Genomic DNA, 14,998 nt, shown 5'->3' with positions numbered 1-14,998 from the left:
AGAGACAGAGACAGAGACAGAGACAGACAGAGAGAGAGACAGAGACAGAGACAGAGAGAGACAGAGACAGAGACAGAGACAGAGACAGAGATTGATCAATCATGGTTATTTTCTGAGTTGAGAAAAGAAAAAAGCAAGGTTTTCCTCACAAGAACCTTCTCTTAACCTCTCAGTCTCAACACATACTCTGCAATTCCCCCTGGAAACAATAGCATAAGCACATCCACTGTGCAGCTGGCCAAGGCTAAGGAAGACAGGCAAGGTCACGGATGAGGTTACCTGACAGATGCATATTTCCACCATGCTCTATGGATCAGACTCGTAATGCACCAGGAACATTGCGGTTCAAGCACAAGATGAGTTGTCACAGTTTATGCAACATCAGTAGACCCGCTCCTACAGCTACACAATAGTTCATCTAGGATTAACACAACTGAGGTAAGAGGAGAGGTAAGAATATAAGTCCTTGAGAGGAATAACATTGACCTTAGAGACTTCTACAAGCATAGCTTTTATTGATGCCTTGGACCAGTGAGTTCAGAAGTCCAGCCAAATTCTAAATTTTGCCTCCCTAAACACTAACTCCGACCTAATTTGAATTCATTTTTTCCCTTCACAGCTATCCATCAGGGTCCCTAGTTTAAACAATTCTACATACATAACCCATTAGATTAAGTGATTACACACTGAACCTGACTAATGTAACTCACCACTTAACAACCAGAATTTTTTTTCATTGTTGTGCACTGGTCTGTTGTTTTATAGTTCTTGCTTCTTAATTTTTATGTTCCCCTTGGAAATTTATTATCCTTACATCTTGGAAATAAGTATATGCTATTCATGTCTCCGTAACAACTCTCCATATATACTACACGTTGGTTATGCACACACTGCTTAAGAAGTTTTAAATTGGCATACAAGTATTTTTTCAGTTTAGCTGAAATCCTGGTTTATCACATGTATTGTGTTTCCTTTACGTTTCACAAGCCAGACTGTCCTGTAAGGAAGCATGTCCACTTTACTACTGCTGTGACATTCCTGCACAGTCAGCCAGATGTTCTGCATCAGTCAAGGAAATTAAGAAAAGAAGAAAAACTCTTCAGAAAACAGTTCACAAAATAACTCATTCCTAGGGGGACAAAGGTATGCAGTCCCTCTGACTGTTCTAATTCAGTAATGGTTTAGGTTCTTTTCTTAAATGATCAATGCATGAGCAAAGTTTTTCCCCTTGCTGCTATCATGGGCTTTTTGTGAATGCCTACAAACACTGAGCACCAAATGAGCAAAATAAACAGCATCCCTATTCCTTCATCATCAAAGTGTAGCCATCAAAGCAGTAGCAGAGTAGCGGCCAGAAACTTGGGATCTGGGCTAGAATATTGCCTCTTCCACTTACGTAGCCCCTCTTTTATCTAATTCTTCTGTGCCTCGGGTTCTTCACCTAAAAAAAAGATGCAAAACAGCAGTTTCCACTTCACAGGGATGTTATGAGTCTTAAAAGACACAATACATGCAAAACTCTTGGAAGAGTGAGACAGGTGCACAGTAAGAACTCAATATTTATTTCAGTTCCTCTGTAAGTACCTTCCAAACAAAATGAGTGATTGCCTCAGCTATGTTCTGATATCCTTTAGCTTATATGTCAACATATGTGGCATTGTGTGGTTTTAATGTCTCTGCCACCTCCCAAGTCAGTCAGGGTCTTGCAGTGCATCTCTGGCCTCGGCAGAGCGGCGGCTCAGGAAATACTTCGTGACTATCTATTTGTAGACATGGCAAAAGTTTCACATTTTTTAAAAAGTTTATTTTCACAAATATGCCAGCATTTATCTCACTTAAAATCTTGGTTTTATGAAGGCAATTAAACTTACTTCTTATATTTTCTTACATTGTGACAAATATGCCTTGAAAACAGCTTCAAAAGAGACTTCTAAAAAGGCATTAAGCAGAAGCGTCACTAGAATATCGCTAGTCATCCAACTTTGACACTCATGTCAAAATATGAACTCTAGTTTTTACCAAAAATATCGTAACAGGGCCGGCCAAATAGCTTAGCTAATTAAAGCGACTGCAAGCAGGCGCAGGGGTGGGGCGGAGGGATTCAATCCCAGGGCCTGCCGTGCAGGGCCCCTCCCCCGGGGGCGCACTGAGAAGGCAATTGAGACTAGGTGCGGTGGCGTGCGCCTGTAATCCCAGCTCTTGGGAGGCTGTGAACAGACAGATCACTAGGAGTCCAATCTAGTAGTGAGAACCTAAACACCCTGTAGACCTTTCATTATTATTGTAAAATACAGTAATAATAATAATAATAATAATAATAATAACAATTCATATATCTCAACACTAATGCTATCAAGAAAGAGAATAGTCAGTGAAATTATTGGCTTTTAATTTTAGAACCTGAACATTGCATGTGAATCAGTAAGCCTTGATTCTAAGAGCACATTACCATCTTCCTTCCCCTCAGAGATTATAAGGACATGGAGTAATGTCTATTTTATTTGAATTCAGTACACAAATATTTCCTATAATTATTTTCAATACACTTTTTGCATTTCCATACTATGTTCCGTACAATTTTGGGTTCTTGATAAAGATCACTATGAAATGAAAAACTTTTTTTAAAAATTTTTTTCTGCTAAGGGCGGGGGAGATGGTTCAGTGGAATAAGCGCTTCCCTGGCAAGCACAAGGGCCTGAGTTCAATCTGCGGTTCTGGAAAAAAAAAAAAAAAAATTCTGCTAAATGACCATGGAATCACTTGGTGCCCCATCTCAGGATCTGATGATTCTGCCCACTAATAAACACTCCTCCTCATAATGAGCCTAGATTCCTCAAGCTGTTCGCCCTGTGAATTGTCACCACAGCTGAGTGTAGCAGTGAGTCACTGCCTTCTCTTGTGTTGATTTTCCCAGTGTTGGGACTGTAAGGCTTGTGACGCTGCATCTTTGCAAAGTGATCCTGATAATTCTGGAGCTGAAGTTTCCACAGCCAATTGTTAGAAAACACCAATATACAGGCAAAGGCAATGAGAACCCAGCCAATTTGCCCTGAGCACCGTCTCCACTACCAGCATACTCTGCAAGTTGGTTTAGCTCACTGCAGCTCCATTTCTTCATGTTGGGGTGGAGCAACTCCATCTCCTTCTCAACACTGCCAGGAAAGTGAGATGAGACGATGTATTAACCATACACCTAGCACGATGGCTGGTACAGAATACGCACTCGGTGAACCACAACAATAAAACCACTGCTTCATAAAGCTTCAAGGCTATCATAAATTCACTTGTTTAGTGTTCTCTTTTCTGGATTTAAATACTTTTGTGGCTCTGCTTTGAGTTATTTCAATTTTTCACCTTCTTAGTAAGACTCGAATGCCATGGTCTATGTCTGAGCAGAACCCAGGTCCCTCATTACCATCCTGTGTGGGTGGCTAATTATTCCCTACAGGGCATATCTCACTGCACCCTTTCATTTTGGAGCCTCATTAGACTGCTGCATTAGCCCACCTTGTTAGTCCCATCCTACACCAATGTCTCTTCTGCACCTCCTTTCAGTCCTCACATCTCTTTATGCCCATTGCTTTATTCATAGCATTCAATCCCTCCTTTCATGTTTGTCATTATTCCCTCCTTTCTGCACAGCTCATTACACCCCTCCATCTGTGAACTTCATTATGCTACTCTATTTTTATCTCATTATGTCCTCATCGTGCACATGTTATTTGCTAGCTCTTCCATGTGTACATGTCATTGTATTCTTTCTCTTTGCTTATCGCAACCTGCCCTTTCCACCCTCCCCACTTAATGTTCCCATTTCTGCATCACATTACATCCCCAAGCCTTTACCACTCCTCTTCTCCACTTGTGCCTCTTATTCTGCCATCAGCCACACTCTTCTCTGTGTGCATTTCTGCTTGCACACTCTCACTGTGGCCACCATCAAGCATGTGCAGGCCATCACTTCCCTTGAAATGTTTGTGTTGCATTACATCCTTCTATGTGTGCATCTCCTTACATCCTGTGCTCCCAGATTTGACAACAAACTAACAGAAATAGATAAGTATGTTACTCACTTTTAGAAAACTAAATATTTTTTAGGTACCTAACATCAGTGTTTAGTCATTCATTTCAGAAAGATTTGCATACACTTATCTAGCTAACAGATAAAAGCCCACTATGTTTTATAAGCTTAAAAGGGGCCGTTTGATCTTGCTTTTTTCAATTCATAGTTATTTTCATGACTTTTTTAGTTGTCTGCTATTTACAAGGTAGTATACTTATCCATGAATTGATTCTTTTCTTTTTGTATTTTAGGGAAGGGTCTACAGGGTGTTCAGGGGCTCATTACTAGATCAGACTTAGAGTGATCTGCCTGTTTATAGCCTCCCAAGAGCTGGGATTACAGGCACACACCACCATGCCCAGTCTCAATTGCCTTCTCAATGTGCCCCGGGGCCAGGACTGACATGGCAGGCCCAGGGAGTGAACCCCCCCCCCGCCCCTGCGTCTGATTACAGGTGCTTTAATCCACTGAGCTATTTGTCTGGCCCTTTATGAATTGATTCTTGCAACCACTCCTTAAAGTTTAAGAATCACAGTCACTTTGCCACTGGAGGAGCACACTGAGGCCACAAAGAAACTTAAGACATTTTCCCAAGAACTGCTAGTGATTGTTAAGTGGCAAAGCTCAAACTCTAATCTTCTGGCTCCAAAACTTGTATGTATTATTAATACTGTTGCACTTGACATGTAAAAAATATCTCATTTTGGGGGGCTGGTGAGATGGCTCAGTGGTCTAAAGCACCTACTTAGAACAAGCTTAGCAAAGCACAGGGACCGCGGTTCAATCCCCCAGCACCACATGCCAGCCAGCCCCACCCCCTGGTGGACTGAGCTGGCCACACACACACACACACACACACACACACACATTTTAAAAAAAAATCTCATTTTCAAGTATCACTGCTGTTATTTAAGCCATCTATAATACATCCTTTCCTTAGGTAGAGCTTGGTTTCAGCATACTTTAGGTTTGCCCATTTTATTGCTGACACCACTGTTGGTATAGGCAACATTTTCTTGACATTCTGAATATTGGTAATCTTTTGCTTTTACTTTCACTAGAATAAAAATATTTTGTTGGTTTTAACAAACCACAGTCTAAAATAAATGGGATCTGTGTGGAAAGTAATGGCGGGCTTATCAAACATTGGGAAAACTTGATCTATATAGCACCACCTAAGTTGCCACCTTTATTTTCCACTGAACCCATACTGTTCTACTAACTTTTCCAGAAACAAGTTTATATAAACTCCTTAATGTGCTATCCTCCAACACTATTGAGTCAAATTATTTTGTGATCCTTGAGTGTAAAACTTTGACTTTTTAAACCAAATCAAATGTATGCTATTATATTCCATCCTGATTATTAATTATTAAGTGAAAATGTTCTTCAGAACTTCTCTCTAACACCCAAACATGAGTACTCTTGTTCAGCCACTTGGAGTCAAGACTATAGTTAGAGTTGCCACAAAATGCCAAGAGGAATTCAATTCTCAGTGCTCAAGGTTTCAAAGAACAGAAGGACCATTAACCCTATTTAGTGATCTACAGTGATAATGAGAAGCTGCCACATTGGTTTCAGATATTCTTATATAGCTGAAGTTCCATAACTAATCTGGGATAGAAAAATAAAAACCAATATGACATAGCAGATGTGTGACATCCATGTTGAGGACTGAACCACACTGAGATCTACCAAGTCCATGTGGGCTCCTGTGCTGTCTCTGCTCAGCATCTGTCTCCTACCTGCTCTCTAGCTCCTTCCCCACACATTCAAGCACCCAAATTTCATATTTCAAATTAGGCTAAATGATTTTCACACCTCATCTCTTCTTTCCATATTGCACAACTAGGAATAATACATCTGATTTTTAAGAATGAAAACTGTGCTCTTGTGACCAGACCATTTTGTGTTATGTGATATAAAACCAAATACCATGGGACAGTAAAAGCACATGCACATGCAAACTTACAAATTGCTCAAACACCAGTTAATGCACAGTCATTCCCACATTGGTTTCCAGAGGTATGTGAGATTCACTTCCCCATCAGTGCACACCAGAATAACTTAAGAAGCTTGTTTAAAAATACTGATACCCAAGGGGTCAGGGAGATGGCTCAGTTGAATAAGCACTTCCCTGGCAAGCGCAAGGAACTGAGTTCAAGCCCTGGCTCCACAAAAAAAAAAAAAAAAAAAATACAGATACCCAGGCCCGACGATAGATTCATAAGGTTAGGTTTCCATGGTGAGGCCTATATATAACGTTGATGGCAAGTTTCCCATGGATTTCTGATGTCGGTACCAACTGAGAATTGACAATCTGGAAAAGCTGAGTCTGAAGAATAATCAGCATGCCACATTGACAGATTAAGACAAATATTTTCAATTATTAACATTTTATTCTAAAGATTTCTTAAGTAAAATGAAATAACATGCGTTCCTAAAATACAATACCCATGAAGATGAAATTATAGATATACATACTTTTTTTTTTGCAGTACTGGGGATCAAACCCAGGGTCTCTCACATGCAAAGAAGTGTTCTATTGAGCTGCAAACCTCCAAACTTCAGTCATAAATAAAGCAATATTTTTATACTGTAGTATGGCGTGCGCATGTAGTTCTAATTACTTGAGAGGCTGAAGCAATAGGGAAACTTGAGCCCAGGAGTTTGAGGCTAGCCTGGACAATATAGCAAGACCCCATTTGGAAAAATGAGAATGAGAGAGAGGGGGAGAGACGGGAGAAGGGAGAGGGAGAGAGACAGAAAAATTATAAAAACTTTAATGATAATAGTTGAATGGAAATGAAAAGAGGCAACTTAAATGCTACCACTGATATAAATTAAGAGATGAGATAAGATATAGGTCCCTGAATTTAGTAAACATCCACAGTAATTTGTTGAATGTCTATTATGAACAAAACACAATTCCAAAGCTATTGAACTGGTCTCCAGAAGACCAGATGAAAATTTAATCCAGTTGAATGTGAATTATACAGGAAGAAGCTTAACAGTAATCACACCACACATGAATGAAAGCATATTCCAATTCTTCTCTGTAAGGAATACTGTGGACCTGCGTGGCTCCTTTGGAATGCACAAAATTACCTCCTTTATCTCTTTGTCAAAAGGTTTCTGACCTCAAGTGACAGAAATACCAAATGGTATGAATTGAATTCAATAGCAGTATTTTTTAAAAAGTTGAAAGATTAAACTATAGCATGAATATTCTTTAAGTCTCTTCTGCTATTTATTCATTCAAAGGCCAGTGGTTTTGGTTTTTTTCCAGAATAGTAACACCTGCACAATGTAAGACGTTATAGAGATGAATTGCTAATAATGTTCCCTCAAAAACTTTATTTCACACCCTGGACTCTAAATGAAAGTACTTCAACTAGAAATAATCATAAAGGCAAAATGTCATTATTATGTGAAAAGATTGAGAATTTTGAAACTTTTCTGCTTACGTTTCTTAAAACATCTTTGGGCCATGTGGCTAGATTTGAGCCTGCTAACCAGGGGTTCACAGAGCACATGGGGAAAACCCAGGGTTTCTTTCTGTGCACAAAAAGCTTTAGGACAGAATTTCAATGTGCCAGAACCCAAAGTTCTTCCAGATGGTCGCTTTCACTGATTTCTGGAAATTGCTTCACAGAACCCTTTCGCAGTATGTAGACCACATTACAAGAGCCAGAGCCACTATATGCTTTTACAGAATCCACTGTGTTGACTCAGACTGTCATTTGTCAGCAAACTAATGTTCTAAATATCCTCTCATCTGTCCACATTGCTTGGTTTATTTTTCCCTTAAGGGTCTCTGTAAAAGACTTTGTATACACTTTTTTCCAAATTTTTTCTCTCATTAGTGATTTTTTTTTTTACACTTGGAGGAAAAACTCATCTAAGCAGCATTTTAAAAGACCATTTTCCCTTCAGTGAATTTTTACTTTTTTTGAATGAAAAATTCTTGTCGGGAAAATCTCTCTTAGTGCATGCTTATTATGACGATATAACTTTTTCAAGTTAATATCAATCATTTGAACTTCAGGTTTTATTGAGGGCTGATTTGACGAGTGTTTAGAAGAATGTGACTCTAAATAGGATCGTCATTTACATTAAGATTTGGCTAAGTGGCAGAAATCACATATTTGTTGTTGTAGGCACATAGGACTTGATCTCTCACTGGCTGCTAGAAGTCATCCATAGTTCTCTGAAGCCCACACTATGGCAACTGGTTTCTTCAGGGACAGCAGGGGAGTCATGGATCGATGTGCTAACAACACAGCTTGTGTATACATATGCAGTGTGTGTATGTGTAATAATCATATAACCTATTCTTGGTTAGAAGCAATTCATTCAAGGTGAAGGATTACACACACAGATGAACACCAGGAGTCAGGAGGCCACTGGACAGTAGCCTGCCATAGTCCCATTAGAATCAAAACATGAACAAGCGTAACAATTCAGTATGAATTGTCTGTCACGCTCATGAATTCTCATTGTCTTAAAGGAAGCCTGTAATTCTCCAAATCATCTTTACTTCTCTTGTCTTTAAAAAATGCAAGCTATATAATAATTCTTGGGCAAGACTAAGAAGCTGTAGGACCCAGAAAGGTAAAGAGGATAAGTAGGAAAGACAAATAATGATTGCAAGCACATTTAAGAGGTCAAAGTCTTAAAAATTTAGAAGCCCTGGTAGTTGGTTTGTGCTTTTTGTTTTGTGATTTATCTCGATTTTCCACAAATATTTAAGGTTACATGTTTCATCTGTCTCTTCATTTGAAGCTGGCTGCTGTTGCTGACTTCAGTAGTTCATAGAAGCACCGTCTACCTCCTTCTCTCAGCTCCCTTCATATAGTAGCGAAATCCTCTAAAGAGCTGAGCCTGCTCTGAGCTTCAGAACTCAAATGCTGGGATATGATTTACCATCTGTCTTAAACTATTTAAGCAACTTTTTGCCAAGACAAATGCGAATTATAGGTAATAACCTGGGATGTTTCTGGTCTCAGAACAGGAAAAACAAAGGAGCCCCTAAGTACTATTTTAAGTACTTTGTTTGCTACAGTGTTTGTGCTGGATGAAAAATTGATCCTTAATTGTATGGGAACCAGAGAAGTGATCTGCATGCCAATGGCTCAGCGCAGACTTCAGAGACTTAGCAGTTTTGAAACTGATATTTATGAACATCTGCTTTTTCCCCATAAATTTTAATATGGATTTTATCCTTTGAAACCTACAAAACTCCCAGGTGCTTCTTCTTCAATCTTTATCTTGGGAAACATTTTTTTTCCACTGAGAACATTCTAAATCACTTTTGTCAAATATACATTCTTATATATATGGTGCCTGTTGGAATGCTTGTGATAAGCTATTAAGTGTTAGCAACCAAAATGCCATACACAGCATGCTGTGTCTCTAAAATGTCCTGTTCCTGAATATTCACTATAATAGTCTTAATGAAGAATGTTGAAAGGTATCCATTTCTACTCATAGCTTAAACTTCTCATAATTCCATATGTTCAATGTTTTCTAGGTACTAGGCACAGATAGGATATGAGATTACAACAGCCAACATAACAGACAAAATCCTGGTCTATATGGTTAGTTTATGCTCTGGTGGTAGTGAATGTTCTCTGAAAAAAGAACTCTAAGTCTTCCATAAGACTCTTCCTATAGTTCGTTGGAAAAGGAGCTGTGCATTAGTCCTAAACACTAGTGATGTTATTCCATTACTTATTCTAGACTAGGTTCTAGGGATAAAACTCTAAACAAAGTGGATATATTGCTGTTCTCAAGATTATAGCCTATCATACTTCTTATCTATGGCAGGAAATGGGAAATAGAAATCAGACTTTGGATAGGATCTGGGTAACCACTTGATCGTTCTCTATTCAGATACATTATAAACAGTGCACACATTACCTCTATCACTTGGTTCTTGGGTATACTAACAATTATGATCAGTAGAGAGGGTAAGAGTATGGTGGTCAAAGGAATAAATAAAATCATCACTCAGCAGAAGACAAACGTGTAAGCTGACTAGGTACATGAAAGGCTAGCAAGAACATTAAGTCCCTCTTATGAAGGGTAACTATTTTAAAAGTATAGCTGTAGCCACCCTATAAGAAAGGATTCCAGTTACTTACAAAATAGGCACTCTTCTGGAGGAAAGTAGAGCTATTTAATTTGGTTAGGCTAATATTTTTCCATCCATTTACAATCTAATGGAGCTTTACCACTTCAGCAAGGGCACACTGGCAGGGTGCCATGGAGTATGTAAAAATGGGCCATTTTCTTAGTGATCAAATTCCACTAAATCATTCAGAGGAAACAAAGTTAACTAATTTACAGATAAGTAAGTTAAAACATTATTTTCCATTAAAATCAATAGAGCTGTATTATGGAACAGAATGCAAAATTTGCATATATTTTTAAGATAAAGCGCAACACTGAAACAGCACTGGAGCCAAGGGTGGAGGGATTAAGCATATCCTCATATTTTCCATCAGTCCCTGCAAAGCCATCCTGATAAAAATCACATATTCTGATATAAATGACTGGTTCTTAATGTACATTGTACATGAAATGCAAATAAAAGGAAATTCTTCCAGAAGCATTTCCTTCAACTGCCATTTGGATGTCCCCTCTTTTTATAAATTCTGGAACTGCTGCTACATACAAGAAAATTCTGGATCATTTCAGGTTCTAACACATCTCTGGATCCCAACACTCAGCCTGACCCATGTTCCTTTGCTTTGTACCCCCATAGGGTAAGTTTGATTGCTTTTTTCTAAGATCAACCACAAAAAGTCTTCCCAGTCCATTCTCTTGGTCCTTTGCACTGAGGCTGAGCACTGGTTGTCCTGATTCCACGCCCCCCTTTTCTAGCCTCAGGATGCTGTATAGCAGGCAGATCAGCATGTTTGTTTTCGTGATTTGTGTTCCTGAAACAGGCTCTGGACCAGGTACAGCTTCATCTAGAAGAAGTGAGGTTCTTCGATGTGTTTGGCTTCAGCGAAACAGCAGGAGCATGGCAGTGCTTCATGTGCAACAACCCCGAAAAAGCAACTGGTGAGACACCCACTTGCTACTGAGAATCATTTGTGATCCTTGCATTTATAGAGAACTGTGACACACACCCCCGTTCTAATTGGCTTTCTCTTGCATAAACATTCCAACTTGTAATAGCTCACCGGATTGTGGCTAATCTCTGGTCACGTTAAGAAAAGCACCTCACCAAAGTGGCAGTAAGAAAAACTAAAGATGTTGGTAGGGAGAAGAACATACAACTAGAAATGAGCAAGAAAATAGTCTCTTACCTATATATGCAGATCAAGGAAGAAGTATCAACTAGAGGTGTAGCTCAGTGGTAGGGTACTTATCTAGTATGCACGAGGCCTAGGTTCCATCCCCAGAACCAAAAGGGGTGGGGGGGAGGGGTTGGGCGGGGCGGGGAGGAGCAAGACAGGACCAAAAAGGAGCAGAGGGGAGGGAAGGGGAAAGCAGGAAAGAAGGGAAGATCAGTCATTTGATCCTTAAGCATTCTTTATCCTACTCAAATAGCCCTGAGGGTTAAAGAAAAATGAGCATTCTGTCAAGCTGTGTTCCATAGCCTCAAAGAAGAGAAACTAAATGAGTCAGTGAGTACACTAGCCATATTATTTCACAGTTATCCCTTATGGCATTCCTTGACATCTGAAATATGCAAAAAATGAAACATACAAAAAATAAGGAATTATTTTTAAAAATAATTCATGAAGTTTGAATTATGAGCACTTCTACCAAGAAGTTTGGTCTACTGAACTTGCCTAAAAATAGTAATTGTGACTGTGAGCCAAGTTCTATGAAACATGTCAGATATCCCATCTTACCTAATCAATACTCCAAATAATCTTATGGGATAGGTACTGATATTATTTCTGTTTTGTTGATGGGGAAACTGAGGCATAGACTGGTTGATAAATGTGCCGAGTCACCTGGAATTTAGCCTAAACTGACTCTAGCCCACACTGTTTACCACTTCTCCATTTGCTTCCTAGTCATGCTTAGCCCAATCTGAGCAGTGGAAAGAAGCTGGCAAAAATCCTGTGTCTAAAGGTTATGTTGTCCTTGGAAACTGAATATTTCAAGATGAATTAATCCCTGAGAGGACAAAGGCTTTGTCTTACTCACTGTGGGGACAAAATAGCCAATGCCCACAATTAAAGGAGGAAAGTTTCACTTAGATCTTCAGTTTTGATCACGCCAAGCAGAACCAGGATGGTAGAGACACAGAGTGCAAGAAAAGGTGCTCAACCAATGGCAGCCAGGAAAGAAAGCAAGGGGTGGAGCGAGGGTGACACCTCCTCCCCATCATCCACCAGTCACCCCCTCCAGCCAGGCCCTGCCTCCTAGCAGCACAATCAGCTCTGAACTCATCAACTGATGAATCCACTGATGAGTATTGGGTCCCTATAATTCAATCACCTTCCGATCACCTAAGGCTTTGGGAGGACATTTTAAATCTAAATTAGCAATTCTTCTGGTAGCACTACTCAGGAACTGCAGTTTAGATGAAAGGAGCAGCGCTTGAATACTGTTAAACACAAGACCACTGTGTAGATGAGCCACTCCCCAAGAAGCCACTGAATACACCACTTGTACACAGTCATCTAATTTTAGGATTCTGTGCATTTTAAAGATTACAAACTGTGGCAAGTCTATCTTTTTGTTAATTGCCAAGATGCTGAAGCTGAATAAAAAAAGTGTGTGCACTGGGCCATATGGAGATGTGAGGAACTCACAGAGAGGTACCAATTAAAATGCATTACCCCATGGAGAAGGTATGGGGGAAAGGAGCTGGCACTTGCAGATGCCAGCATTTGTGAGGCACAGGTTGTTGACTGATTACAGAGCCCAAATGGAGTCCACGCCACAGTGAACACCCTAATTTTTAAAAAGTTAATTCAGGCAAATAAGGAATTGGGGAATTGAATGTCTCCATTATAAAACTTTCTAATTAGAGTTTATTTCATTTATGAAAAAGACTGCCTAAAACAAGTTTTGTTTGAGAGCATGGTGAAATAAGGAATTGGTCTTAGGTGGCTCTGAGAAGTCCATAAGAGTTTGCACCTCCAAGTCAGTTGAGTCCTTAGATCAATACATATTTAATTGTATCTGGCTGAGGGAGGCCTTAGAAAGAAGCTGAGAATTTAAAATGCAGAGTGTTTCTTTAATATATGTTTTCTCAAATTCACTGCCATGCAGTGGAAAAGGACATTCTGCACATTCACTTTTTCTTAGTTGTGCATCTCACAGTTAAATATAGACTGAGTACATACAGCAATAAAATCTCAAACAAGGCCAAATATTTTATAGCAGAACATATTGAATCAAAATGTTTGGCCCTGAAAACTTCAGTGTATTTGGATTTCTTTGTTCATTTCCTTTTACTACATGAAAGGGGATTTGAATCTGAGAGAAATAGTGTTTTAAACTGTTATTCTCACCAAAAAAAACCCTTTGAATCTCTGAAGAGTTTGTATACATTGTTGATTTTATCTTCTTATTTTATATAAGTATATAACTACATATTTAACCTAAGTGAAAGGCCTAAGTAATACTGCTGCAAAATGTATTATTCATAGCTATAGTATTTGCATTCATGTTCTGCTCAAATTCAACTTTAAAGACTATCAAGACATAGGAATAGCCAGCCAGATAGCTCAGCGGATTAACGCACCTGCTTAGGGAGACACAGGGGTTCGATCCCCAGCCTGCAGTGCCACCCCCACCGCAAAGGTGCGCTAAAATGGCAATTGAGACTGGGCGTGGTGGTGTGCGCATGTATTCCCAGCGCTTGGGAGGCTGAAAAACAGGAAGGATTACTACGAGTCTGATCCGTGTAGTGAGACCCTGTAGACCCTGTACTTAATATATAAAAAAAAATTTCAAAAGACATAGGAATAAATATTTTGTATTGGTCATGCACAGTTAGCCTATCTCCACCCCATTTTTCATTCATGAAGTATGTATTTGTGGCACTGATTGAATGGCTTATACAGGTTGGTCCTTGGGATAAAAATGGGTCCCGTACAATGTGCCTGCTCTCAAGGAGATGGAGAGCCATAATCAGGTCCGGACCATGAGGCGTAGGAGAAAATTGAGCATGCTTCCTTGTATGATTTTAGTATGCAACAAGTATTTGTTGCATGAGTGAATGAATATATGATATTTATAAAGGGCAAAGTATGTTCAACGTGATGTTTGAAGATTTTTTTTTTTTAATTTGTGGGGGGGGGGGCAGCTCAGCCCACCAGGGGGCGGGGCTGGCTGGCATGTGGTGCTGGGGGATTCCCTGTGCTTTGCTAAGCTTGTTCTAAGTAGGTGCTTTAGACCACTGAGTCATCTCACCAGCCCCTGAAGATTGTGATTGTGTGAATCATACCAAATCCATCATTATACCAAACCCAGAGCATTGGAACCTGGTAGATGGAAGGCGACGCTGTTTCCTCCCTGAGAGAACTTGCCCCCGGCGGCCGAAGGTCTAGCGCTCTGCCTGCACCAGCGCTTGAATCTCCTGCGCGGTGCTGAGCACTGAGCCTGGCTCTGGGTTCCGTCACAGTCTCCCATAACGAGTCGGCCTGTCAGCCTCTGGGGGGAGAACCCAAAGCAGTAGGATTAAATTCTAATACAAAAGGCTGAATAAATTGGATTTTTTAAAAGTTTGTTTTATTTCGTTTTAAGAACTGGAGATTGACCCTGGGACTTGGTACTGAGCTACATTTCCAGGGCTTTTAATCTTTATTTTGGGACAATGTCTCACTAAATTCCTCAGACAGGACCCAAATTTCCCACTGCGGATTCATAAATGCTCATCTTATAGTCATGCACTACCGTGCCCCACTTGGATTTGGGATACTTCTTTTCTTTTTTTTTTTTTTTTTTTTTTTTTTT

At 39.7% G+C, this 14,998-nt stretch overlaps 1 protein-coding gene across 1 annotated transcript in view; it reads left to right on the top strand.

The window, feature by feature from the left end:
* Veph1 (ventricular zone expressed PH domain containing 1) overlaps positions 1-14,998 on the top strand; it is a 274,142-nt gene that overhangs the window by 240,983 nt on the left and 18,161 nt on the right. The window contains exon 16 of the mRNA XM_004639833.2: positions 11,017-11,134. Within this exon, the coding sequence (XP_004639890.1) occupies positions 11,017-11,134 (118 nt within the window). The remainder of the gene's footprint in view (positions 1-11,016; positions 11,135-14,998) is intronic.

This window comes from Octodon degus, unplaced genomic scaffold (genome assembly GCF_000260255.1).
Source record: "Octodon degus isolate 3935 unplaced genomic scaffold, OctDeg1.0 scaffold00115, whole genome shotgun sequence".
Classification (NCBI taxonomy): domain Eukaryota; kingdom Metazoa; phylum Chordata; class Mammalia; order Rodentia; family Octodontidae; genus Octodon; species Octodon degus.
Note: the sequence above shows the minus strand (reverse complement) of the source record. Positions and strands in the feature narration are given on the sequence as shown.